General features: G+C 51.7%; 2 protein-coding genes and 1 long non-coding RNA gene across 3 annotated transcripts; 1 reads left to right on the top strand and 2 right to left on the bottom strand.

Annotated features, from left to right (window-relative positions):
* The first annotated feature begins 535 nt into the window (after window positions 1-535).
* Window positions 536-5,460, top strand: LOC123480008 (uncharacterized). The gene is made up of 3 exons (XR_006655862.2): window positions 536-652; window positions 4,001-4,079; window positions 4,334-5,460. It is a non-coding gene; the product is annotated as an uncharacterized lncRNA (long non-coding RNA).
* HOXA3 (homeobox A3) lies at window positions 646-6,581 on the bottom strand. Its single transcript, XM_053926629.1, has 3 exons — window positions 6,361-6,581; window positions 2,873-3,518; window positions 646-1,443 (listed from the first exon to the last, which is right to left on the bottom strand). The coding sequence occupies exons 2-3, from the start codon at window positions 3,396-3,398 to the stop codon at window positions 647-649; spliced, it is 1,323 nt and encodes a 440-aa protein (XP_053782604.1). The 5' UTR covers window positions 3,399-3,518; window positions 6,361-6,581; the 3' UTR covers window position 646.
* Window positions 6,582-20,778: 14,197 nt separating this feature from the next.
* HOXA4 (homeobox A4) lies at window positions 20,779-23,056 on the bottom strand. Its single transcript, XM_053926630.1, has 2 exons — window positions 22,401-23,056; window positions 20,779-21,849 (listed from the first exon to the last, which is right to left on the bottom strand). The coding sequence occupies exons 1-2, from the start codon at window positions 22,996-22,998 to the stop codon at window positions 21,485-21,487; spliced, it is 963 nt and encodes a 320-aa protein (XP_053782605.1). The 5' UTR covers window positions 22,999-23,056; the 3' UTR covers window positions 20,779-21,484.
* Window positions 23,057-24,350: the final 1,294 nt, after the last annotated feature.

The following is a 24,350-nucleotide window of genomic DNA, read 5'->3' as shown; positions in this document are numbered from 1 at the left end:
CACTATTGAACAAAAGGCCCAAGAAACCTTCTGAACAATCAGGGTACAGAATTTCTTTAATATAAATACGAACGGATGGGGATAAATAATATTTAAAACTTAGATTATTCAATGCTTGCAAAAAAAATATAAATAAATCTGACTGTTCACCAGCATACACACACGGAAAAGACGTACACGTAGTTAACCTTGCACAGGGAGTCCCTGTTTCAAAGCGCCTTTGATTTTTTTTTCTCGCTCTTTACAAGAAGTGCAATTAAAAAACTAAAATTAAAAAAAAAAGTAATTGCGTCCCCTCGGGAGCCATAATGTATGAACAAATTCACATTGAAGTACTCGGCTAGAAAATTTGTTCATATACCCTGTTTCTGATCAAAGAGTGGAGAAGGTAAAGGGTGCAGGGCCAGCGGCCGGCGAGGGGCGGGAGGAGATAAATATCGCTACAGATACTGACAGCCATTCCAGCAACCAAGATTGCTACGTCACAAAAACTATAAAAACGCGTTACCAAAGAAAACAAAACGGGGAGAAGGGAGGGAGCAGAGGAGAGAGAAAAAGGAGGGGCAGGGAGAACCTTAAAACAAAAAAAGCAAAGGAAGAGGAAAGGGGAGGGGGACTCTCCTGGCGCGCAGCCCCGAACCCACCATCACAGGTGGGTGAGCTTAGGGGCTTCCTGAATTCTTCCCTGAGAAGGATGGTGGGCAGTAAGGTCCGTGTAGGTGGGGTGCGGCTCCCCTGGCCCAGGCCCGTGATGGTGGCCGCTGCCCAGAGGCCCAGCACCCCCGTAGTCCATGGCTGCCGAGGCCGCGTGAGGGAGGTGAGTTAGGCCATAGAGGGCCGGCCCAGAGTTGCTCAAGGGCTCCACATAGCTGCCCCCTACGAAGACGGGGCTTCCCTGTAAGTGTGGGGTCCCATAGCTGCCGTTGCCCTGCAGGCCATGCGCGTGCGGGTCATAGTCGGGTGTGCCCCCTGCCCCTGCGGCTGTGTAGCGCTTCGGTGGGGGCGGCGGCGCGCAGCTGGGCAGGGGTGCGGGATAGGAGGCAGGGGGCAGCCCGTAGGCGCCTTGGGGGGGCTTGGAGAAAGGCGGGGGCGACTGGGGCTCGTAGGGAACACTGTTGACCAGCGAATGCATAGAGTTCAGATAGCCGCCTGCGCCCGGGGGCACAGGGCTGCGACTTGGGGACTGGCCCCCTGATGACGTCAGCATGCCCTTGCCCTTCTGATCCTTCTTGTACTTCATGCGGCGATTCTGGAACCAGATCTTGATCTGGCGCTCGGTGAGATTCAGCAGGTTGGCCATCTCCACCCGGCGTGGCCGGCACAGGTAGCGGTTGAAGTGGAATTCCTTCTCCAGCTCCACCAGCTGCGCGCTCGTGTAGGCCGTGCGCGCCCGCTTGGAGGACGCCTGCCCAGGCGGACTCTTGTCGCCCGCGCAGCTCTCCCCTGCCAGGACAGAAGAGTACAGGAAGAGTGGTGTCAGGGGCAGCTCCACAACCCCGCCCAGTCCCTGATCTAACCAGGCTCCTCCTGGCTCCAGACCCCAAAGAGCCCTCCATTTGTCAGGGCTCAGAAAGGGGGAGGAGGAACTAGGTGCTGCCCTCCGTCCTGGACAGTGCTGGGAGCTGGGGAGTTAGCCCCTCATTCAGTCAGACTGTAAATCATAGCCTTCTCCAATGGACGGTAGAGGACAAGAAAGCAAAACCTCCAGTTTGCCTTCCTGGTCTGTATATCCTTCCTGGAGCTGCTTGCTTTCTGACTCCTTTAATGATCCTGCAAGCCTACCAGACTAAAGAGCCTTATGGGCATGTCTCACCACCTTCATTCCCTTCACAAATGAAATGTGGGCCACCTAATACATGCTCAATAAACCTTTCTCTCATTCACTGTCTGTCTGAAGGATTGGGCAGTTGCCTCAACTGGCCACTTATTTAATCTCCTCAGTGGAGATGGGTGGAGTAGAAGCCCCAATCTGGAAGCTTTTTCTACCCAAAGAGGTCCCATTAACAGTATCCATTTCTGGTGGGGAGGCCCAGGCCCCTAGTGCTGGGTGCTATTAATTAGGGTTTTCCACCTCATCAAGCAGCATGCCCCAGCTTTGCTTACTAATCTTGTGACCTCCTGTCCTCCCGGGCCTCCAAATCCTGGCTCAGAAAGGTCCTAGATTTTCAGAACAGCTCTGGCAACTGGAAAAGGCAGGGGCAATAGTAATGAAGAATATTGGGAAGCCTTAAGACCCAGGGCCTATCATCCACTGGAGTCGGGTTCCAGGAAGCCCATGTGGTTCCTATTAGGATGACAAGTCTGAATCCCCTCCCCCAGGAGATCCCTGGCTGCCTTCATTGTGCTGAACCTGAGTAGGGCCTTCCCAGTGGTAAGGCAGCCAGCCACTCCATCTGCTGGAGCAAGAATTTAAAATAGGCTCTAATGATAAGCAAAGTATTGATTCTGAATTGGAGGGTGATTAGGCCTGCTTTTATTCTGCCACATTTCAGTGTGGAGTCGGTGTCAGTATTTCATTAAAAATGAGGAGTTGTGCTAGAAAGAGAGTGGAGCTCAGGCTTGTTCTGCACAAAGGTCCTCCCTGCACAAGTGGCATACGAAGAGATTCCTAACTCACTAGGCCCCACTCGCTCTTGGAGAAGTCCAGAGAGGTTCCCATTAGGTCTCTTTCTGGGGTTTCCTGAGCACACACAGAGTCTTGTCACCTCCCTAGTTGCAAAGACTCTGGAAACCTGTGTAGAGGGGAAAGAGAAGGAGCAGTGAATCCTTGGAAATACTCCCGCGCTCCAGCCGCGCTGCCTGTGCCTGGAGGGGGATTGGGGGACTAGGAGCCAGGCCAGAGAGGATCCTCCTCCGGAAGGCACCTCTTTACCTGAGCTGGAGCCGCTGGTTTTCTGCTTTGTGTTCTGGCGAGACTCCTTCATCCAGGGGAAGATTTGTTTGGCCACGGTGGGTGAGTTGAGTAGGGGGCTCTTGGCCGCGCTGGCAGGGGTGGGGTTGCTGCTGGCATTCTGAGGTGGGGAGACCGAAGAGGGGGGCGGGGGCGCGGCAGGAGCTGGAGCAGGGGTCTGTGGTGGTGGCTGAGGCTGTTGAGGGGCAGGGGGCGCGGCCTGGGGCGGCGGTGGGGCCAGGGGTGGCTCGCCCAGGCCTGGGGGCTGGCTGGGCGGGCCGCTCAGGGTGTGCAGACATGCCTCGCTCAGCTCGTGCGCCTTAGGGTGGCCCCCAGAGCTGGCAGGTGACTGGAGTGAGCAGGCGGGTCGGTGGTACTCGCCCTCGGCGCCCAGGGCGGCGGACGCCGAGTACGGCTGCTGGCTGGCATTGTAAGCGAACCCGTTGGCTGCCTGGTAGGGGTAGCCACCGTAGATCGCCGAGCTGTCGTAGTAGGTCGCTTTTTGCATCGCGTTGTTTCACGATCGTGATCGCACTCTCTGACAGGGGCTTGACACCCGCGAGGGCGCACATTGGCACGCCCCCGCAGTCACGTGACGCTCCGCCGCCAATGGCCGCCCCGCGCAGACCTGGGGGGTGAGAATCGCCGCGCGGTGAGGGCTCCGCGCAAATCCATCTTACTCTCAATAGCTAAGTGACATGAAAGCCATAAAAGAAAAAGTGGTCAGCAATATTTAGCAGCACGACTTGGCCCCGGGCGCAGAGAGCCGCGCTATAAAAAGCCGCTGGAATTTACTGGCAGCTACAAATATTTGCTTAACTTGCGTCTGGAGTTGGGGGGTTTTCCGGGGAGAGAGGAGAAGAGTGAGCGAGGGTTGGAAGCCTGGTCTCCGGAGCCGGAGTCCAAAAGAAGAAAGGCCTGATGGGCTAGAAAGGAACAGGGTTGGGATCCTTCTTTTCCAGGGAAGAAGAAATTCGGGGTGTCCCTTCCTCTCTGCTCCTTGGCCTCATCCGGCAAGCCCCGAGACTCCTTCCCTGCGGGAATTCTGGGGAAGGAGCGAGGAGGCAAAGGGGAGTCTCCAATTTTTTTTTCTCCTCTCTTTGCCTTAAGACTTACATTTGCCAAAAGAGCCCTGACACGGGGGTGACGTCCTATCCAGCCCCTTCTTGGACGTTCCAGAACCAGAGAGGTATGCACACAAAAAAATTCAGGCAATTGCCCTGCTGGACCCTACTGGATTTCAGAAGCTAAGATTGTTAAGGCAGTCTACCCTTGTGCAGGGACAGGACTCACCTCCCATTGAGCCCCTTGTGGCTAAGAGGGGAGAGAAAAAACTTCAGATGGAACATCCTGTGTGGGGAGGGACCACCACCAACACCCACTCCAGCAAGTCAGACTCAAACCTGGACAGCTTTTTACTCCTCTCCTTTTCCTATTTCTTAGGCATGTCCCAGCAAGCCACTCCTACCACTTCTCTTCTGTTACAAAAGGTCCCCAGACCCTCCTGCCTTGGACTTTCTGAGGTGCTGTTATTCCGAGCAACTATCAAATTCTACCTGTTAAAACATGATGGATTAGAGAAAAAAAACAACCCACCAGGAACCTGAAAAACCAGCGTTCATCTCCATGACCACGGCTTGAACTCTCCTTCCAACTTAACGATAATAGGTTCTGTCTTAGAAACTGCTATGTAATTTGATGTATGGGGGTCATTTGGCTCCGGACAAGGGATGGAAGCACAAGCCATAAAATCCTGCCAGAGTTCCCTGATCTTTGTGTGCTGTTTGTTGTTGATATTTGTTACTTGGCCTATTTACCTGCTTCAGAAACACCAAGTAAAGGGCAACCCTAGAAATCTAAAAAGCAATTGAAAGCCTTCTCAACTATTTTTTATTTAGAAAGCACTTTGCAGAAGTAAAATCTGTTTCATTTTTTTTTCAACCTTTGCATGGTCAACCACTGCTTCTGCTCAGAAAAGTTCCACGTGAGTTCATATATTCACAGTTACACTCTGACACACAATGTTTGTCTCTGACCATTTAAGGAAATTACAATGACAAATTTGTGGAGAAAACAGTTTACACTTCACACCCCAACTGTGTGTATTTGAGTCCTGGAGTTATTCAAGTTTTCCAGGAATAGCAGGCACTTTGTTAACTAGAAAAAAAATAATGTAATAAGCATGTACCAGTGGATGATTATACTGCAATTTTGTCTTTAATAATGTGCTCCTTTGGATTTCATTATTCAACCAACAATCTGACCAACATCTGCAAAATAGGCACAATTAATTTTCCAGAACCTCAATTAAAAATTACAGCATCCGTTACCCAGAGTTATTGTGTGTGATCTTCAGCCCCGTAGTATTGTTTCTCTTTTGGAAACAGATAGAAAGCTACAGATACCATTATCAAAAATAAATAAATGGCAAAATAAAATTTAAAACTGAATAGCACTTTTATGTCTGTTTCCTGTTCTTTCACTGAAAGCAGTTCCTATTGCATTTGGCAGTGTGAATGTCTGCCATTATACATTTTTAAGATACTAGGCTTGTGTAAAATAAAACGTCAGGTTAAGAAAATTACTCCAGACACTTGAACAGCAAGATATTAGATAAAACAAAATTAAGTTATTTTGAACATGTACTCCTTCCAGTGACTTGCTAATCCATTATCACAAGCTACATCCCCTGCTTTTTACCTAAGTCTTTTCATCAGGTTGTGCGTTGTCTTGTAAAGTAGCAAAAATACCTTTAATAATCGAAGAGCAAACATCAACTCCCATAAACTTAAAATATGAATTCACCTCCGAGACCCCACCAAAGTGCTTCCTATTGTTTGAGGTCAGCAGATAACCACTTTGGGGCCCACACGGTCCACCCCTCAACTCAGCCCCCAAACTTTGCAACCTAGTAAAGAAGTCGGAGCTTTGCCAGCCAGGAAACTTTGCTCTGCACCCCCAAACTAGGGCTGGGGATAGGAGGAGATTCCTCCTAAAAGGTCCGTTTCTGGACAATAAACTCAGGTGCAAGAGCTGAAATAGAGTTGAGGAGGCTAGGCTGAGTACAGGAAGCAAGCCCTATTGTCTGTCTGGAAGATCTGCCCAAATTCAACCTCCTTCCTTCAGACGCCGCTCCTTCTTTCCATTCCCGCCCCTTCCTCAGCGTGCCCTCACCCCAAGTTTAAGTGGGAACATGGGGTAAGAGCCCCCACGTCCCATGGCCCACCCCTCCCTCCCCCCTCCCTCCCCAACACGGAAAAGTTGCGGCTGGGCTAAGGGGAGCGGACAGCGGTGGGGGCGGGGATGGGAAAGCGGCCTGAACTCGAAGTGTAAGGGTATCAGTCACTGCCGGGAAGGAAGCTCCGGCTTGTGAACTCTTCTTGAACCGAGATTTAAGTCTGCGGCCATAAATCACCGAGACGTAAACTCCGCCATTCAGCGCCGAGAGCGCCGGCTGTGGCCCTGCTTACCTTAACTTCTGACGAGCGCCGCGAGCGCAGGCTCGGGCTCCGGCCCGGCCCGGCTCGACGGCCCGGCCGGGTCCCCTCGGTGCAGGATGGGCACCGATCCTCAGCATCAGCCGAGACGGCGGGCGGGGAGGGAGACCCGGAGGCCGGGACACCGCGACGTAGAGCGTGGCCGCCTCGCTGCTCCGGCACGGTTCGCCCAGGGCGGAATGGGGCGGCTTGGACCCCCCCTCCCACCCACCCCACCCACCCACCCTCCCTCCCCCACACCCCCGCCCCCTGCCCTTCCCGAGGGCAGCAGCCGCAGGCCGGAGATAAGCGCTAGTGCGGCGCGGGGCTCTGCCTGGGCTAGTGGCACCGACTTGGGTATGTTTCTTATGAATATTACACGCGGAGCAGCGGCTGGTAGGGGGTGCGGTGGGGGGTGCTGGGGGCGGGCGGGAGGGGTGGCCGAGGCGGCTGGGGCTGCGCGGGCCGGCCTGGGGGATGGGGCTGAGCCGAGGGGAGGGCCAGGAGCGAGAGGGGGAGCTCGGCAGTGGCGGGAGGAGGGCAGCCTCCCCCCAACCCCCACGCCCTCCCTCTCGTCGCTCCTGGGCGTCACTAAAGTCCTGGAAAATTATGCTAATGAGGACAAACGGCTCTCACAAAGGGGATGTCATGCCGGGCTCTATTTCTTAGGAATACGTTCGAGAAACCATGCTACCCTCTGCCCTGGACATTTCCAGTTGAGGGGCAAGGAGGAGAACAGGAGAGAGTTCCCCAGACTTTGGGCAGTTGACCTCACCTGCCACCCCAATGAAGAACCTCAACCCAGTCTTTGGGGGGCTCCGATAGGGCCTCTTTTCTGGACAGACCTCCCAAAGAGCAAATGCGGCTGCCTTTGGTTATGTTTGTAGTCAGAAACACTGAAATCCTGGCGGCCAGGAGAGAAGGAGCCTGGGGGAGATGCACGGTGTTCGGGCAGTGAAATGGGAAGCTCTGGACTCAGGTACACAGACGAGTCTAGAAACCCCAGAGTCCAGCTCTTGTGTGGGGGGTGTCACAGTTCAAACATGCAGGTCACTCACAGGGAAGGACTGATAAAGCTCTGACCTCAACTGCAACCAACATCCGTGGTATTCCATCCCCAACCCCCCAACTAATTAGTGGTATACAGGGACACTGAGCAGAGGAAAGGCCTGCCTGTGCCCGGTAATACTTCCACAACTTTAGGGAGGATAGTCTTCCTCCCTTCTCTCGCCTCTCTTAACTCCCCAGATTCAGAAGCAAACTCTGCAAGGGTATGTGTGTGGCAAAAAGAGAGAAATGGAGCTTTCGTGCAATTCCAAGGTGTCAACGGCCGGTCCTTCTCAAAGGAAGGTGTTAAAAATATAAGTAGTATGTTTAAACTGTCAGGGAGCCAAAGTGTCACCTTAGAGCAAAAACAAAGCGAAGGGAAAAGGGAGAAATCAAAAAGCACTCCCGGCCAGGGTGGCCTCATGCATACCAATGGTTTTTGTCATTTACGGCTGGGCAAGATTTATGACTCGGCGCCCCGACGCTGTAAACAGAGCACAAAACAGCAAACACTCGCTCCTTACTGCATATTGCCGCAGCGCAACTTGAAAGGGGGAGCGGGCCACGTAGGAGGCCACAGCCTGTCGCAAAAATCCGCTCGGCGGCATTTTCTCTTCAAACCGTCCGGGTTGGATGTGGCATTTGAAGAAAGAAGGCGTGGGTCAATAATCAACCCGCACTTTCTCCTCCAAACTGCTGACGCGACTCTCACGCCTTCTCGACTAAGCCAGCTGCAAGCAGGGATGGCCAGCTCTCTGTGAGAACCTGCCAGGGAAGGGGACGGCCTGGGCCAAGGGAGCCGAGGGCACCGAGGTGAGGGCTGCAGCGCCCTGGGCGCACGCCTTTCTACCTGCGCCAGGACCGTGCCGGGCAAAACTCGGGGGCTGGACCCGCCGAGCTGGGGAGCCTGGGGGGAAAACAGGGGTAGCAGCTCCGCCTGCCCAGAATAGGTGGCTTCTGGGCACGGGCTGCCTCGGGCAGAAGCGGGGTTCTGACCTCAAGGCTGGAGTCTGGCGCCTTGGCACGCAGACTGCCTGGAGTCAGGCCTCTCTGCTGAAATCCAGAGTGCTGGCTTTGGGAGCAGGGCAGGTGAGATGATTTAAAAAATAATAATTTATAATAGCTGAAGGCATTTTGTTTGTTTTTGTTTTTAAGAACAAATACCTCCTGTCGATTTTCCATTGCCTGAAACTATCCGGTCACTGCCGCCTGCCCTTTCTAAGCAAATCCCGCAGCTATTCACCCGGCTCCACCAAAACCACTGAGGTTTTCTTTGCTAAGACTCTGGTTCCCCAAATTTCCCGAAGTCCCTGTGCTCCCTATCTCTCTCGCCCATGGGGACCAAAAGAAAACATGTTCTCAGTTCTAGAAGAATGTTTGAAACACCGAAGGTGTCCTGGTGCCCTTCTCAGGGACCTCCTTGTGAACATGCCTGAGAGGGCCTCCCTGGCTGGGGGTGGGGTGGGGGGGAACCGCTGGCTGTGCAGCCAGGGACCAAGGTGAAGAAAAACTGTTGGCAAGAAGAGGCATGGAAATCCCAGAATGGGGAGGAAAATTAATGAGGAAATACACTTGCCTGTGAGGGTGAGGCTGGCATTTTGAGGGTGAAAATGGACTAAGCCTTTTTTTATAGCTACAGTTTACCTATAATAGAGTGGTTTTAGCTCTTTCCTTGGAGGAAAAACCAACCTGTGCTCTATTATGTGACTGTTGGTTTCTTCTCACTGTGTGTGCTTTTATACAGAACCAGCTCAAGAGTCCTTCCTTAGATATTTATTTTGCTTGCTGGTACTGAAGCGACAATAAAAAGATGCCTTTAACAAACCTCTATTCCCTCTCTCATTCTTTCTAGTGAAACTATATTATTTTTGAGTCTTTAACTGGGTCAAAAATGCGCCAGAACTGGGTCATAAATCAAATGAAATGCTGACAAGTAATTGAACAGCAATTAAAGCTTACATTTTATTTCCAAGGGGTGTTTTAGAGCACTTGAAATGGCCTCAGTTAAACACGGTTAGTGCCGAGGCTGGCAGAGGGGGAGGGCAGAGCAGCCCTTCCATTCTGGGGAAGTAAATCCTACTCAAGTAGGGGAAGCCTCATTTGATTTTTTCCAAGTACGAAAAGAAATAAGATTTTTTAAAAAAAGAAAGTCACAAGGCAAATCTGCTTCGCAACTCCTGGTAAGCACCCCTTTCCTCTGCTCTGAGAGCTTCAAGAGCAGAAGACAGTGAAGTTTCCTTCACCTTTTCCGGGAGTTTCCATCTTTCCCAGGAGTGCTGGGTCCCCAAAGCCCAATTAGCTAGGGCTTTCCCAGTAATTTAGAGACACAGTTTAACTCTCCTCTGCCTTCCCCCTGGCTATAGTACCATTCTGGGGGCTCTGGAGCCAGAAAAAGTCTGCCTCTGCTTCCTGCAGACTCTGCCTCTGGACTTTCCTCCAGCCCAGGGTGCCCCAGCCGGTCCTCCAACTCTCCAAGCCAGCTGGGAGCATACAGGGGCTCACCAGGCCATGCTCATCAGGAAGCCCAAACCCAGCTCAGGCTACCTCTTTCCTCTGTGTGCCCCAACATTAGAATAACAGAGCTTTGGGGCATCTGGCATGCTTGCGCCCACCCCAAGCCTGTCCTGAATCAGAGCTGTCCTCCACCCCTATGGGGCATAGGGTGTGCAGGGAAACAAAGGCGAGTCTTCGGGGTCCAGCTCCTTCTATCCCGTGCCTGAGAAAGTGTGTCCTGCAACCCAGCACCAAACAAAGTGGCCTGAAGCACCATCAATAAAATGGCAGCGCATCTGCACACTCATTGATTCCCTTCTCCCAGCTGCTCCGGCTGCTCTGGTCAGCTGGAGCCCTCCATCCTGGCCGGCAATCAGGAGTGACGGAGGGAGCGATTCCCTTTCCCCTTCCCTCAGCTTCCGTCCACCCCACCCAGTGTCGCCTGGGAACACAGCCTCGGCTACCTTAGCCTGCGCTTAGCCTGCTCCGGGGCTTTGAGACCCTCCCTCTGCCTGGGGCTCAGCTCCGGGACTAAGCGCCACCGCTGTAGTGGACAAAGCCACCCTAGAGCTGGAGGCCACCAGGCCCACCGATTAGCACCCAAGTGCCCTTTCCTTCACACCCCCACCACCACTTTCCAGGAAATTAAACTCAGTCTCAGGCGCTACTGGGGATCTTTCAAATGGTTTCGGTTCTAAAGGAGAAACAAAGGAAGAGAGGGGCTGAGGGTCCTATCCCTGAACCAGGGTCTCCTCGCCTGACCTTTGTCTCTCACAGCCATAACTCACTCTCGATATGAACAATCAACGGAAATACCTTAAAATAAATTCCATCCTCCTGGTGTGGCCTCGAGTCCCATCGGCTAGCTGGCCCAGTACTGCTCCATAAGCACTGAAAACTGCAACCCGCTAGGAGAGCGCTCTCCGGAGAAGGGGAAGGAGAAGGAGGAGGTGGGTGCGTGGGGGTGGGGGAAAAAAGCTCTCTCTCTGTAGAGAATCTACAAAACGTAATCACAGGCGAAGCCGCCCGGGTCTCCGCTCCAAATGCCACAATAATGCGCTGTATTATGTGCTCACGTGGTCATACGTCAACTTAAATCCTTTTATTTGAAATAGGGAATCACTGAAGGAACTAGGTTTCCAAGCAGAACATTTAGCTTTGGGGGAGGGGAGGTGGGAGACTTTGACCAGCAGTAGAGAAGAGTTTTGTCTAAGGCAGTAGGATGCTGGGGGCATCTGCCCTTCCCCCCACCCCCACCAACATGTGCCACACAAGGCCAGTTATCTCCGTTTCTATTTCTTTGCACTCGATCCACACATAAGGACACAGCAATGCTCTCTCCATTCTTAGAGTCCACATAACTTTCCGTACAGTCTTCCACGCAGGGACCTGCTGAACCCAGCACACCCAAGCACTGCAGTCTCCTCTAGCCTGTACATCACAAGGCAGGGCTCAGGCCCTTTTTCCAGAAGAAAGCCAGTAATGATTGGCCTAGTCAGTGGACTCCCTCACAGGTCTGCCATTGTATGGAGTTTGCTAACACCCACGCCATACACCACAGTCACTGTAGAAATCCAAAAGGCCCATAATTACCTGACAAAGGCTAAAGCACCTCCTCCAGGTCCAGTTGGTTTTGTTTGAAAAGAGCCCCTAGTAAAGAGGAGCTTGGCTCTAAAGTGGTGGGTCAGAGTTCTGCTGGAAGGACTCAGTGCCTGGGCCACACCTGCATTTATGCTTCTCCTCAGTGCACAGTGGAATGATACATGAAATCATAGGCTTCCCATGATAACAGATGTAAGGGGAAATGATTTAATTGTCTCCGCAAGAAGAGGAAATAAAGAACCTCTGCTCGCATCCCTTGAACTAACCTACAAGACAATCTGGGACGCTCTCTGTAGACAGGCTTACTCACCCTCCCCAAAGACAACTCTGTCCACCAGCAGAAACTGAACTGGACTGACTCTTCTCAGGAGGAACCTGATTGAAAAAAAATAAGCATACACACACACATTTCTGCCTACTTCTTGGTGACATTCTCCATATTTCAACACTTCACCCTCTCAGGAGCTGTCTAAAAAGTTTCTCTTCTCAGGGCTTAGTTTCTGAACTTTGGGAGTGCTCTGAGGTGGTGAGACCCTCATGTCATATTCTTTTGTTCCTGGAGAGCCGGCCCTCAGTAAGCTAGGCCTCTCTAAGCATGAGGGCTCACTTGTAGCAGCTGCAGGAGGCTATGCTTGATTCTTCCCCTCCCCTCCTCTCTTCCCCTGCAGGGAAATAGAAGGGGCCTGGTGAGACTGTAAGGCCCTCAGTAAGGGGCCTGGTCATGGGGGTGTCCTAATCAGAATGGCAATAAAAGAGGAGGAGACCTCACCCCTTGGAAATGAGCCCTGGCTTAAGCTGGTGGCAATATTCCAATAAGGCTCTGCCTGTGGTATAGCTAGAGGAGAACCTCTCTGTCAACTTTCTCCGTCCTTACTTAAGCCACAAGCTGGAAAGTTAAGAACCCAAAGTGAAAACCTGCTTCTCTCAGGTTTGGGAGTGGGGCAGGGGACAGGACCAAAGGCTGGTTTCCGAAAAGTACTCCCCAGTACCCCCCAAAACTCAGACCACTACTACACTGCCCTCTGCTCCTCTTACCCACCACCCCCAAATATTTTACACTGAGCTCTCCAGACAGCCTGTAAAGGACCTGGAAGTATTGCCCAAGCACTGGCAAACTCCCCAACCAAAGTTTCTGTAAAGGTTTCAACTCAAAGATGAGAAGGGGCCCCCTTCAGAACTCTCAGAACAGTCTGGAGCAAATCGAAATTCCCAAGGCCATAAATCAATGGGGGAAGTCTTTGGTAGTGCTTCAGAGAGATGCCTTAACGCCAGCAAGGCCCAGAGGCACCTCAGCTCCAGCCAGGAGCCTCGATGCCCCTATTAACAGCCCAGTTAATGCTCCAACTGCTGTTTAACAATTAACATTAAGGACTTGGGAGTAGGAGGGGGTGACTTGGTGGGATATAAAGGGAAAAATCTGAGGAAATCAAAAGAAATTTAACTTTTGAGGTGAAAAGAGCTTTTCTAAGAGAGACCTTGGTCTGGGCAAGTCACCAGGGAGCCAGCAGCTGAGAGTCCTCCTTCACCACTCTTGAGATCTGCTTTCCTGGAGCAAGGCTGTGGGCCTTTTAAACTTCCATTCCAGAGAAGAAGAATGGATATGCTCAAGTATCTAGGCCCAGGCTGGGAAACCTAGCTGCCAGTACTGCTCCATTCGCTCCCCGAGCCCCCAACCTGGCCAGCCAGAGATGGGGACACACGCCCTGGATCCAGGCCACCAGAGCCAAAATAAGCAGCAAGTTGTCTCGGAAGGAGCAGGTGACTTAGGGTACAGAGCGTTGGTCAATATTTGCAAGGCTGTTGGCAGATTAGATGTAGCTGTATTCAAACACTGCAATCTGATTTCTCTGTCACAAATACACTTAACATTTTTCTCCCCGAAGTTAACTCCAGTGGTTTTTCCACTCAGTGTCAGGTTAGGCCCTCTTAGCTCACTTTTTTTTGGTGGAGGTTATAGATCATTCTTTAACATGAGATATTTCCTGTGGGTGCAACTGCGCTACAGATGGACTCTGAGTTCTCTGGGCACACGTGAATGTGTATATCACTTTATACACATGGTCTCAAACTCCTGCAACTGTTTATACACTCAGTGGTTCTGTGTGGGCAGAGATGCAAATCATATGTGCACCCTGAGTTGCAAATTCCTGAAATGCTCCATCTATACTTGATATAAATTGACATACAGTAGCTGAGAAAGTAACCCAACTTTACTATTATTGTGTTTATTTCCTATCGAATAAAATAAGAGTTGTATCCAGAACACCACATCAGCCTTAGCGCATCCCTGAATAGCATGTTGCAATTAATTAGCAGCCTGGTATTTATTTGGGGACCAAATTTTAGGGAAGGCTGAGGCCTAGGGAGTAGAAAACAAAATCTCAGAAAACCTTTTAAAAGAAGTAATTGCTCAAAGAAAAAAGCAAACCCATTGCATCATACCAAGCTTTGGAAAGCTATTCCAGCAGCCCCTCCTCCAAATAAGGCACGAAATTTATGGATCTTTTACAAGGTAATAAACCACAGTAATTACCTCCCTGCATCCCAAACTAAAAGAACAAATTAAGCCAGAACTGGAAAAGAATTTTAAAGAGTTTTCCCCTTGTTCCAAATAGGAAAAGAAAACGCCAAGACACAGAAAACCCGTGCTTTTCCCACAGGAAGAACAGCGGATCAGCTCGGCTAAAGGAACCTAGAAGCCCCGCCGCCTGTGACTGTGTACACTTTGGAAAAATAGCCACTTCCCTCACGCCAAGGAAAAGCAAAAGGACGGCATAAACTGCAAGGCGGCGGGACCACTTTTCTCTAGGCAGAGATGGACTAACCACAATTTCCGCACTCACAGCCTCCGCGGACGCCGCCGCCAGTGGGCAAGGAGAGCGGCCCACGCAGAGGCCACTGCGCCCGTGGGCTCTACCGTCTTTTGCCCTGCTGTTCCATGTGGTAGTTAGTTTCAAACTGACCAGAAGAAACAAATAGACCCTTCTAACGCCCCCCGCCCCCTCAGGCACGTCCATCTTTGGTCTCTGCGACCTGGCGCCTCTCCTGCACAACGCGGGCTCTGCGGGCTGACTCTTTGTCTGCTTGAAGCCCCGCATTCGCGGAGCATGCAGCTGAAAAGATCCCAGCTCCAAAACTCCTCCGAAGTTAAATATTGACCGGAACCTCCTTCCAAGGGCTGCTGCTGCCCCCGGGAGAGCAAACTTCTGCCAAAGGCCCGGTGCAAAGCCCCAAGCGGTGACGAGTTCGGGCGCAGCGCTTACCTCGAAAGATGTTTAAGGCTGAACCCCAAATTGCCTCCAACTCCGGGCGCTCAGTGAATCGCCTTTTCCGGTGTCCAGGCGCTCTGCGGACAAATAAACAGGAGACGGTGAACGGTGGCTGCAAAGAAAGGGAGTCGGAGAACCAGAGTTGGAAGCTCGGCCGGTCCGGGCACCAGGGTGGCCCCCGAGGTGACGCGGACACGGAGGAGTCGCCAGGGCATTCGTCCATGCAGCGCACTCATTGCTCGAAAGGTTCCAGTCTACAAATGGCCTGAAGATGGTGATTTATTTTTGTAAAATAAATACATACTCCATCTCCGCATCCACACTCTTCTTTTTCTTTCTTTATATAGGGGGTGGGAAGGGGGGAAGGGGGAATAAAATGGATGAGGCGGAGCAAGATAGGACGGTGGAAGGTGCTTTGCTCTTGGTGCCCGCTCTGCTCGGAGAGCTCCTCACGCACCTCAACTTGGGGAATGTGAATGCACGCTTTATTTTCTTTTGCTAACAAAGGGAAGCCTTGTCTGGGAGCATTCAATCACGGACTCTCCTGAAACCTCACTAATAGTGTTCATTTCTGTTTGGCGCGAAATCAACCCAGGCTCAGCCCATGGGCTGGGGCAGCCTTGAGAGGTTTTGTCTTCTGGTTCATTCAAGCCCTGGGCATCACTTCTCCATCCCAGTGGGCTGGCTGGACTACCGCAGTGCCCAGTCCCTCACGGCAGGCCAGCTATGGCTGCTGGAAATAGGGGTTTCGAAACTGAGAAAGCCATGGGCATGGGACAATACCCCATCTAGGGGCCCTATCCAGCCTCAACTTTCTCAGTGGGTATAAGCCGTTAGATGCCACATACTGCTACCACTTCATCCCTCAAGATATTTGCAATCCTCTCTTTCTCTCTAACTAGCAAATGGTCAACCAACTTGGGTGGGAGGTGGGAGACACTGGGGAAGGGGCAAGAATCATCCTAGGCAATGGGTTCTGGCTTGGAGAAATTCTCTGCTGGGCTGGGACTCTGCCGGGTGGATGGCATCCACAGCCTTGTTCCTGCCCCATTATCCCTTCACTCAAACCCGCATAGCCTCCCCACATTCCAGCGGGCCCCAAACCAGCCTTCAATGGCTGTCCCAAATCATTCAATCCTGGTGATAGCGCGCCAAGAGCAGCTACCAAATAGCTGACAGGTCCCCCTGACCCACAGGCATCAGAGCCCCCTACCACACTGAACAAGTGGCCACAAACCAACAGCTAGCTGCCCTCTGCCGCCACCGTGAACTGCAGTCCCCACCCTCCATCAGGCACTTGGGACTCAGAATCCATGCTGGGCCCCTTTCTTTTGTTCAAACTCGCCCTCTGTGTCCCCAAAGGGAGTGCCCCCTGGCCTTGGGGCACCTGGTGTGACTCTGAGCAATGTGGGGCTTAGCTACTCCGCACATTGCCACTCAACTTCACCCCAGAAAGATCCACTATGCCACCGTCCACCACGCCACCCCGACCCAGCGATGCTTAGGAGTATTGTAATTGTTATGGTTATTACTATTGTTGCTATTTCCTTATCCCCAAGTCAAATATTCATGCTGCTGTTCCCCATAAATCGTTCAGACTAATGAGTCACAAAGATGTTGCCCAGGTCTCTCCCTCTGCAATGGCTGCCGCCTGTAGCCTCTCTCTGGGAGTTTTTGGCGCTCCCTTGCTCCCTCGCTCGCCCAGCGCGGGTGATTTATGAACACCGGGAAAATTGAACAAAGCCGCGCGCCTGTTCTGTGGTATCTCTGCAGCCTTCCCCAGTGTGAATCAGAACATTACCAACTATCTGCGCATCCGTCCCACTTCATCACCAAAGCCAGGATATGACCGCAGAAAACCCGAGCTGCAACTCACATTTCCCCCGGACGCAGTGCGCTCCCCAGACTCGCAGAAATCCTGCAGAAAGAGCCCCTAGACCCAGCGTGGGCCCGCCAGCTCAGGTCCTTCCCGCTAAAGGGCTCTCTCCAGCCTTCCCGAAGAAGTTAAAAGCCTTTGGAAATAAATCTGAGGGTGTGTGTTTTAAAAAATCAAATAGGAAGTTGGGGGTCTCACTTCTGAGAGATTCATTCCTAGTGAGGCCCTGCCGACTTGGAACCATTCTTGATGATCGGCATTAATTATTTAATGAATCACGTGACCTCAGAGCACAATTTCAATATCTCCATCGAACAGGCACTACACCTTTAGCCGCTGCAACCAGGGCCCTTGGTGGGCGTTTTTAGTTCCCGGGCCTCCGGAACACAGACGCCCTTGCCCAGCTCTGGGGCAAAGAATGCCAAGGAAATACCAGGGCGAGCATAGCAGAATTGGTCATTCTTGGACTATGAGAATTGTGGATGGTGGGGGGTCCGCCACTCTCTCAGGCATCCTGATGTCTGTTCCCTCCTGAGCCCAGAGGTTATCCCACCTGTCTCAGCACCCTGGCTAAGGAGATTTGGTTACCTAACCTCCCCAGGACCTTTGATGGCTCATCAGGCAAGAACCCACCTTTCAAAACTGGCAAAGCACACCTGTGGCCCTCCATGTTAAGTGTGAACCTAGACTCATTGGTCCACTCCAGACAGAATAACCTTCTGCCAAAGAAATGTGCTAGTGCACTTACCCTACCCCATGTGAGACCAAACCTGCAACTCATTAACATAAAGAACAGAGTGGGGGAGCATTCCGCTGTCTCAGTTTCCTCATCCGGTATACAGAGATTGAACCAAAATGGCCTCCAGATCTCTTTTTCTTGGGATATTTTTTTCAATTAGGGGTGTCTTTTAGCTTCAGGAATCAATTCCAGAGAGACCTGGGTCTGGCCTGAAAGGGGATAGGGGTTATTCCAGGAGTTTGGGGCCTTGAGAATGACAGAGTTCCAAAACAGAAATTTCAGATGAGCATATTTCACACGAGCCCAAGTAGCGTCCCAATACCATTAAAGAGTTAGAATACAGGTCTCTTCCTCCTCCTATTTTCCCAGCCCATACACTCTGAGAGAAGAAGCAGAGTTAGTCCTGGATCAGTGCATAATATAGAGAAGGGCAACCGCTGGAGGAGCAGCTGTTGGGAAGGGTGAGCCTGTGTTCTCCAATACAGGACCTCGGCTAGGGCTGCAGATACCAAGAGGGTGTAAAGAACAGCCTATTATTGCCTGCGCAGAACCCATTCATACAGATGGGAAGCCCAGGTTTCTGTTTGCTATTTTGAGTCTTTGGATTTTTTCTTTCTTTCCATTCTGAAGAATGGCTGCCCTGTTTCAATGTGAAACGGTTAGAGGGAAGGTAGTGGTGGGTGAGAAACTAAACTTCCAAACTGTGCCAGTCCATGCCAGTTTGGAACCTTAGAGGAGCAGGGGAGCAAAGGAGAAAGGTGATACCCACCCCATGCGGAGGAGGCTGAGAGATGGGGGGAGGAGGTGGGCACCCAGGGACAGCTGAGTATAAAGTCAGTGACTCTGTACAGAGGGCCCACTCCCATATATCTAGGTAATCTTCCCATGAGCTCCATCCTGGGTATTAAGTACTCTACTATGCCTGTCACAATTGAATTCCTGCTGTAATAAAACACCGGGTATATCGTAGATTTCAGCAAAACTAGGAAAGAGAGCCTGCAAAGTGCCATTTTTCTTCAGGGGGGAGACTGTTAAGTACTTAATTCAAACTGTGACCATTAAAGTGTCTCCTATCCGATTTAGGTTGATTTCAGATGTTGACAAAACTTTTATCTCCCGAGTCATGCACAGCTCAGCTATGTGAGTAAAGAGGATGAGTGTGTGTTATAGGAAAGGAGATAGAAAGAAAAAAGAAGAGAGCATGTGGAAGGGCCATTTTGGGAGAAGAATTATAGAGCTTCCACAAAATACTGTCTTTAAAGGTCAAGGGTTTGAGGGGCCACTAGGGTTTTCTTAAAAAAAAAAAAAAAACAATTAATGAGATAGAAAATTTGTCCTCTGGGTGAACTCTATGGTTGCCCTAGCAAAGGGGAGACAATGCAGGATTTTAAAGCACAAAGTGGGATTTTTCTAAGCTGTTATAACAAGCTCCTTTAAAAGGCCAAATCTAAAACAGGCGAAAACACTGAAGAAATCACACAATCATCTGGATCATTTTGGACAATTTTGACTTGGTAAAACTTACCAATATCTTAATAATCAAGACAGTTTGGGCAAAAATGCCATTTTGCCCTGGAATATTAAAAAAAAAATCTCCATCCTCTCTCCCTTGCCTAGATAGTCTGTAAGAGTCAATGAAAGAACATTACTCCTTTTAGCCTCATACAGCTGCCTCCAGTATGCGGCTAATTAATGCCCCCACCCCTCCTTCACTATAGAGGAGAAATATAAGAATTTACCTTAAATGATGACATTCTGCCATGTGAAGTTTTGCAGCTCGACACTCAGTTTCCACCAAGAGTCTAGGCATTTTTTGAGCAGACAGCCAAGATGCTGCATCTTTGCCCGAGACCACATTATTTGCAAGAAGATCCCTTGCTTCGCCACAGACTTTTCCCAGAGAATGCCTTTCAGAATTGCTGTTGAATTACAAAGAAGTATTTATTGTATGAGGTGATTAATGATTCCTGGGAAAATTGCTATTTTCAGTGTGATCTAATTTTGTTTTACAAACGCGTGCAGCAGAGGAAGGGTTAATAAGTTTCAGCGGCAGTTGCAGTGATCCCAGAAATCCTTGGCACTCACTGACACCTTACAAAATGCACTTTATGCCAGGTTTGGCCTGACCGGGGAAGGAGGGCACTTGTTCGCCCCTGAATTTTCTTGGGGAGAGGTGGAGGCCGCTCTGAGGCCAGCATCCATCACTTCCCTCTCAGATCTGGTTTGTTCATAGGTAGACAGCTGTTCGCCTTTGCCTGTATCACATACAGGAGGAGGGAGTAACAGCCCTGACCACTGACCACTGGCTAAGGGTTCACCACTGATGGAAAAAATGTGTTTAAAACTCCTCCGTTATTGCAGAGGTAAGTGAGCGCCCCCTCCCACCTCTGGGAAAATTACTACATGAACTAAAAATTGCCCTCATTCAAGGCCAAGTGACAATTCTAATATTCTGGGGGCTAGTGTGTGTTGGATTTTTTGTACATTGTCCCTTCAATGACCACCAAGTCTAAATTCTCTTGACTGATTTGTAGATCAGTAAACAAATACTAGGGATATGGAGGTTGAGAAGTGGATTTTATTTCACCCTTTTGAATCCAGATCTCTAGGTTTGGCAGAAAAATCTGGGAGCATTTGAGGAAAGTGACCCTAGTTCAGAGTTTGGCTTCCTTCCAGTACTGAATACTCCCAGGTCTTCCTTGCCTGGGGTACAGTTTGGGGTGTCATTAAACTTTTTCTTTCCTTGGAAGAAAATTTGGAGGGTGTACTGAGGAAATTCAGTTTATTTTGAAAGCTCTTTAAAAAAAAAAGGAAGAAAGAAAGATGCAAACAAATAAAAATTCCTAATCTATAGTTAGTGAACAGAAACTTAAAAACAGGGAAGAAACAAAGGCAATCTCAACCTTTTGCACAAACTATTTTTTATCTCCAGGGAAACAGGCAGATTAAGTGTGAAGGTGCAATAAATACCAAAGGGACCACATCTTTCCAAGTGTGTTCAGAGTTCAGCGAGTAGAGCAGCTGCAGAAACTCCTGGGCCCATAGCTCTGCCTGGTTTCACCTTTCATTGCAGGGAAGGACACGTTTCTGTGTTTCTATGCCTTACAGAGACTTGAAGCCTGAAAGCCTGGCCAAGTTTGGGGAGAAGAGGAGCCCTCTCAGAGCTCAAGAGCCTTCATGCTCTTTGGAACTTTTCCCACAGTGGGTCAAACTTGACAAGAGTTCAGCTCAAGTTGAACACACTCACACCAATTATACAGGCAGTCAGAATCCAAGGGAACACAACTCCAGCCATCTACAAGATTCTCACATGCAAGGTCAAACATCTCAATCCAGAGCACTTTTTTAAAATTAAAAATGGGAAGGACACAAATGTGTTTTAGAGCTTTAATGTTTTTTTTAAACAGTGTTTAATCTTAGCACATGGCTTTCTATGTAGCCACACCACAATTTGTACAGTTGCACATGGGTCTAAATGCACACTCCTCTCCCCCAGGACTGTGCCTCGGGAATAAAACAACAATATCTCTACGGGAATATTTTAAATAAATGCAAAGAAGGGAAACTACGTGACACATCTACCATTGAGGACTATACATTCTGAGAATTAAATAATCTTGTGAGTTCACGATGTCTACTCATTCCGTTCAAGACAAGCCTGTATGAGCTGCCTTAATGAGAGAGGGGAGGTAAGGAAGGTGGGAAAGGGTCTGTTCTCTTCTGCTTGAACAAATATACATGTGCATGTCCTCAGCCAGCATGGGCTGCCCAGCGGACTTCAGCCACCTCAACAGCGTCTGATGCCAAGTGGTCCTTCTGAGGCACCCAAACCTGGCAGCCTTCTTCAGGCCCGCAGGCTGTTCCACCAGCCAGCATCCTGGCCGTTGTCCTCTCTTGGGTGGCAACCAGCACACACTCTTACCAGGATAATGTAGTCTTCTTTTTTAAAAAAAAAAAAATTATACTTTTCATCAAATTGGGTTTTGTTTTGGCGTCTGTTATGGTCCAGACAGGGAGAGGTGGATGGGGGAAGGGGCAGAGGAGAGGAGAAAAGCAGGTGAGGGAAAGAAACTGGCCTAGATCTCTGGAAGATTATATGGAGGAGGGAACGGGTGTGGAGGCACCCTGATGAGGATGCGCATGAGGATGCGGGTGCGGATGCGGGTGCGGGCTCTGAGTTTGTGCTTTTCCTGGCGGGCCTGCTGAGGCCGAGGCCGAGTTGGAGGATCGCATCTTAGTGTTGGGCAGTTTGTGATCTTTCTTCCACTTCATCCTCCGGTTCTGAAACCAGATCTTGACCTGACGCTCAGACAAGCAGAGCGTGTGGGCGATCTCGATGCGGCGGCGCCGGGTCAGGTAGCGGTTAAAGTGGAACTCCTTCTCCAGCTCCAAGACCTGCTGCCGGGTATAGGCGGTTCGAGAGCGCTTGGGCTCCCCTCCGCTATAACTGGGGTTGACTGAAGGCCCATAACCCCAAGGAGAAAGCCAAAGAGGAGGGAGTGAAAAGAGAGGGAAAGGAGGAGGAGAGATAAGGTGGGGTGGGGAAGAGCAATTGGACATCATCATTATATAATAACCTGACACCAAGTTCACGCAAGATACATAAAACGGCAAAGAAAATGTTTCACAGGCTATTGACAACGGGAAACACCCGAGAGCCATAAAGAATGGTTCTGGGCCTTGGGGCTGAAGAAAAGCTTCAAAGACACATGGCCTGAAGCCTCTGCCAGGGCAATTAAATTTATGGGGGCTATAATTACTGCCCTAACAGTTTGGCGTCTCGTAAATCTCCCGATAAAGGGACCCCGGGTACAAAAGGATTCTCACATTGGGATCAGGCGGCTGGCTGGCGCACATACCCCCACATCCCACTGTAGCCTGGGCCAGATGGGGGCTCCCCTCCCGAGGTCCTCTTCCCCTCGTCCTCTCCTGCTGACCCCCGCTCAGACCCTCAGACCCCGGCCGGGCCCGGCCCACCCTCCCACGCCTCCCCAGCGGCGCCACGTACCGGCGCTGACATGGATCTTCTTCATCCAGGGGTACACCACGGGCTCCTTGCCCTTCAGGCCCGGCGGGCTCTTGTCGGCCAGAAGCAGCGGGCACGGGGGGGCGCTGCCCCCTGTCGGGACGCCCGAGGAGGCAGGAGCCGCCTCGCAGCGCCGCGGGGGCGCCGGGGGCGCCGCGCGCGGCTGCGGGGGCGGCGGCGGCAGGACGTGGCTCGCGTGCAGGCCGTGCGCGGGGCCCTTGGCGAGCGCTGGGGGCTGCTCGGGCTGCGGCGGCCGCCCGGGGCTGGCGCCGCCGCGGTAGCCATACGGATAGGCGGTGTCGTGCGCGGGGTAGAGCGGGGCCGCGGGGTAGGAGGGCTCGCGGGCGGCCCGTGGCGCGTAGTAGGAGGCGGGGGGCTCGCGGCTGCCGCCCGCGTGGGGGAGCTGGGGCTGCTGCGGCGGCAGGTGCTGGGCCGCGGGCGCTGGGGGATGCTGGTAGCTGGAGCCCCCGCCCGGGCCGCCGTCTCCGCCGCCCGGGCCGCTGTGCTGCGCGTACTCCTCGAAGGGAGGGAACTTGGGCTCGATGTAGTTGGAGTTTATCAAAAACGAGCTCATGGTCATTAATTTGTGAAGTGCAAAAATACTAATTTTTCTCGCGTTGTCGTTTTTCTGGGCTCGCCGAGGCCCCTCCCCCTCCTGCCTCTCGTCCCATCCCCCCCCTTTGGTCCGCTCCCTCCCCTCCCCCGCTGTCAAGCGCCCACCCCTCCCCCTCCCGCCGCCGCCAATGCCACCAAAGTTCGCGCCGCTCCGCCCCCGCCCGCGCCCGCGCTCTGCCCACCCCGCAGCCGCACGTGACCCGCCCCCGCCAATGGGTGCGCCGCGCGCGCGGACCCGGATCAGGAAGCGCGCGCGAGGTGATGGATGCTGCTGTCGGGTCCCGGCCGGAGGGAGGGAGTTGGCGCTTTGGTCCCCCAACCCCCCAACTTTGAGTCCCGCTGGGAATTCGGGACCCTCCAGGCTGCGGGTCCTCTCGGACGGCCGGGCCATGCCCTGTGCATGCCCTGCTCCCGGCCTAGGCCTCAGGGCAGCGGGGCACCGCGGCCCAGCGTTGACCTCGGGCCCGGCCCGGCCTGGCCCGGCGTCCTCCGGGTTTCGAGGCCGCCTGGGGCAGGGAATGATGTCGGGGCCGAGGCAGTGTCGTCGTTTTAACCCTGGCCCTGGAATAAAACGAAGGAGACGAACAGACCCATTTTCTCACCAGCTGAGCCCCTTCCCCACCTCGTGCCCGCCGCGTCCGCCCGATCCCCGGCTTCGACGAGCGGGTCGGGAGCCGCAGAGGGTGGGCGGGTGGGTGAGCAGCCAAGATAGTCAGCCTGCGAGTGTCAAGCTACTAGGCCATCCCGGTATAACCGGACAGGCATTTTGCAGTTCTTCTTTCTTTTAGAGGCAGAATCTGGTTTTGTTGCCCAAGAAAAAGTCAGAACCTTCTAACAGCATCTCATTTGATGGAGGTACTGGTGTGCGAGTTAAACACGCTCGCATTTTCTAGGAGCGATTGTAACAGGGAAGGTGGTACACGGGTAGGGGGAAGGATAGCAGCGACGCCTCCACAAAATAAAGCTTTGAAACCAACAACTGCCTATTTTAGAACAATTCCCAAACAAAAACAAGCTACGGATAGAATAGGCATTGTGCCCAGTCTGATCGCCGATGGGTCCTTTCCCGCTAAGAATTTTATGTTCTGTCTCTTGGATGCTGCTCTCCGACTGAATCTGAGGGTAAAGTTCTATTTATAGGACAGCCTCTAATTTCTGAATTGCCGAGAATTAGCATATTAACGATAATAGTAGCTCTGGAAAGGGGAGAGAGGACTGTTGCCTGCCATTTGGTAATTGAAATTTGATGGGTAAACTAATTACACCATTATTAACAAATAAATTACTTATTAATTCCACCTAATGTTTATCTTTGAA

The sequence above is a fragment of the Desmodus rotundus genome, chromosome 6 (assembly GCF_022682495.2).
Source record: "Desmodus rotundus isolate HL8 chromosome 6, HLdesRot8A.1, whole genome shotgun sequence".
Taxonomy (NCBI): Eukaryota; Metazoa; Chordata; class Mammalia; order Chiroptera; family Phyllostomidae; genus Desmodus; species Desmodus rotundus.
This window is presented reverse-complemented; position numbering and strand designations above follow the sequence as displayed.

Excerpts from the sequence above, each read along its gene's own strand:
- HOXA3 (XM_053926629.1), bottom strand. The coding sequence starts at position 3,398 with ATGCAAAAAGCGACCTACTACGACAGCTCGGCGATCTACGGTGGCTAC. Across the intron at positions 1,444-2,872 it reads AACCAGCGGCTCCAGCTCAG|GGGAGAGCTGCGCGGGCGAC; the intron begins GTAAAGAGGTGC and ends CTGTCCTGGCAG.
- HOXA4 (XM_053926630.1), bottom strand. The coding sequence starts at position 22,998 with ATGACCATGAGCTCGTTTTTGATAAACTCCAACTACATCGAGCCCAAG. Across the intron at positions 21,850-22,400 it reads GAAGATCCATGTCAGCGCCG|TCAACCCCAGTTATAGCGGA; the intron begins GTACGTGGCGCC and ends ATGGGCCTTCAG.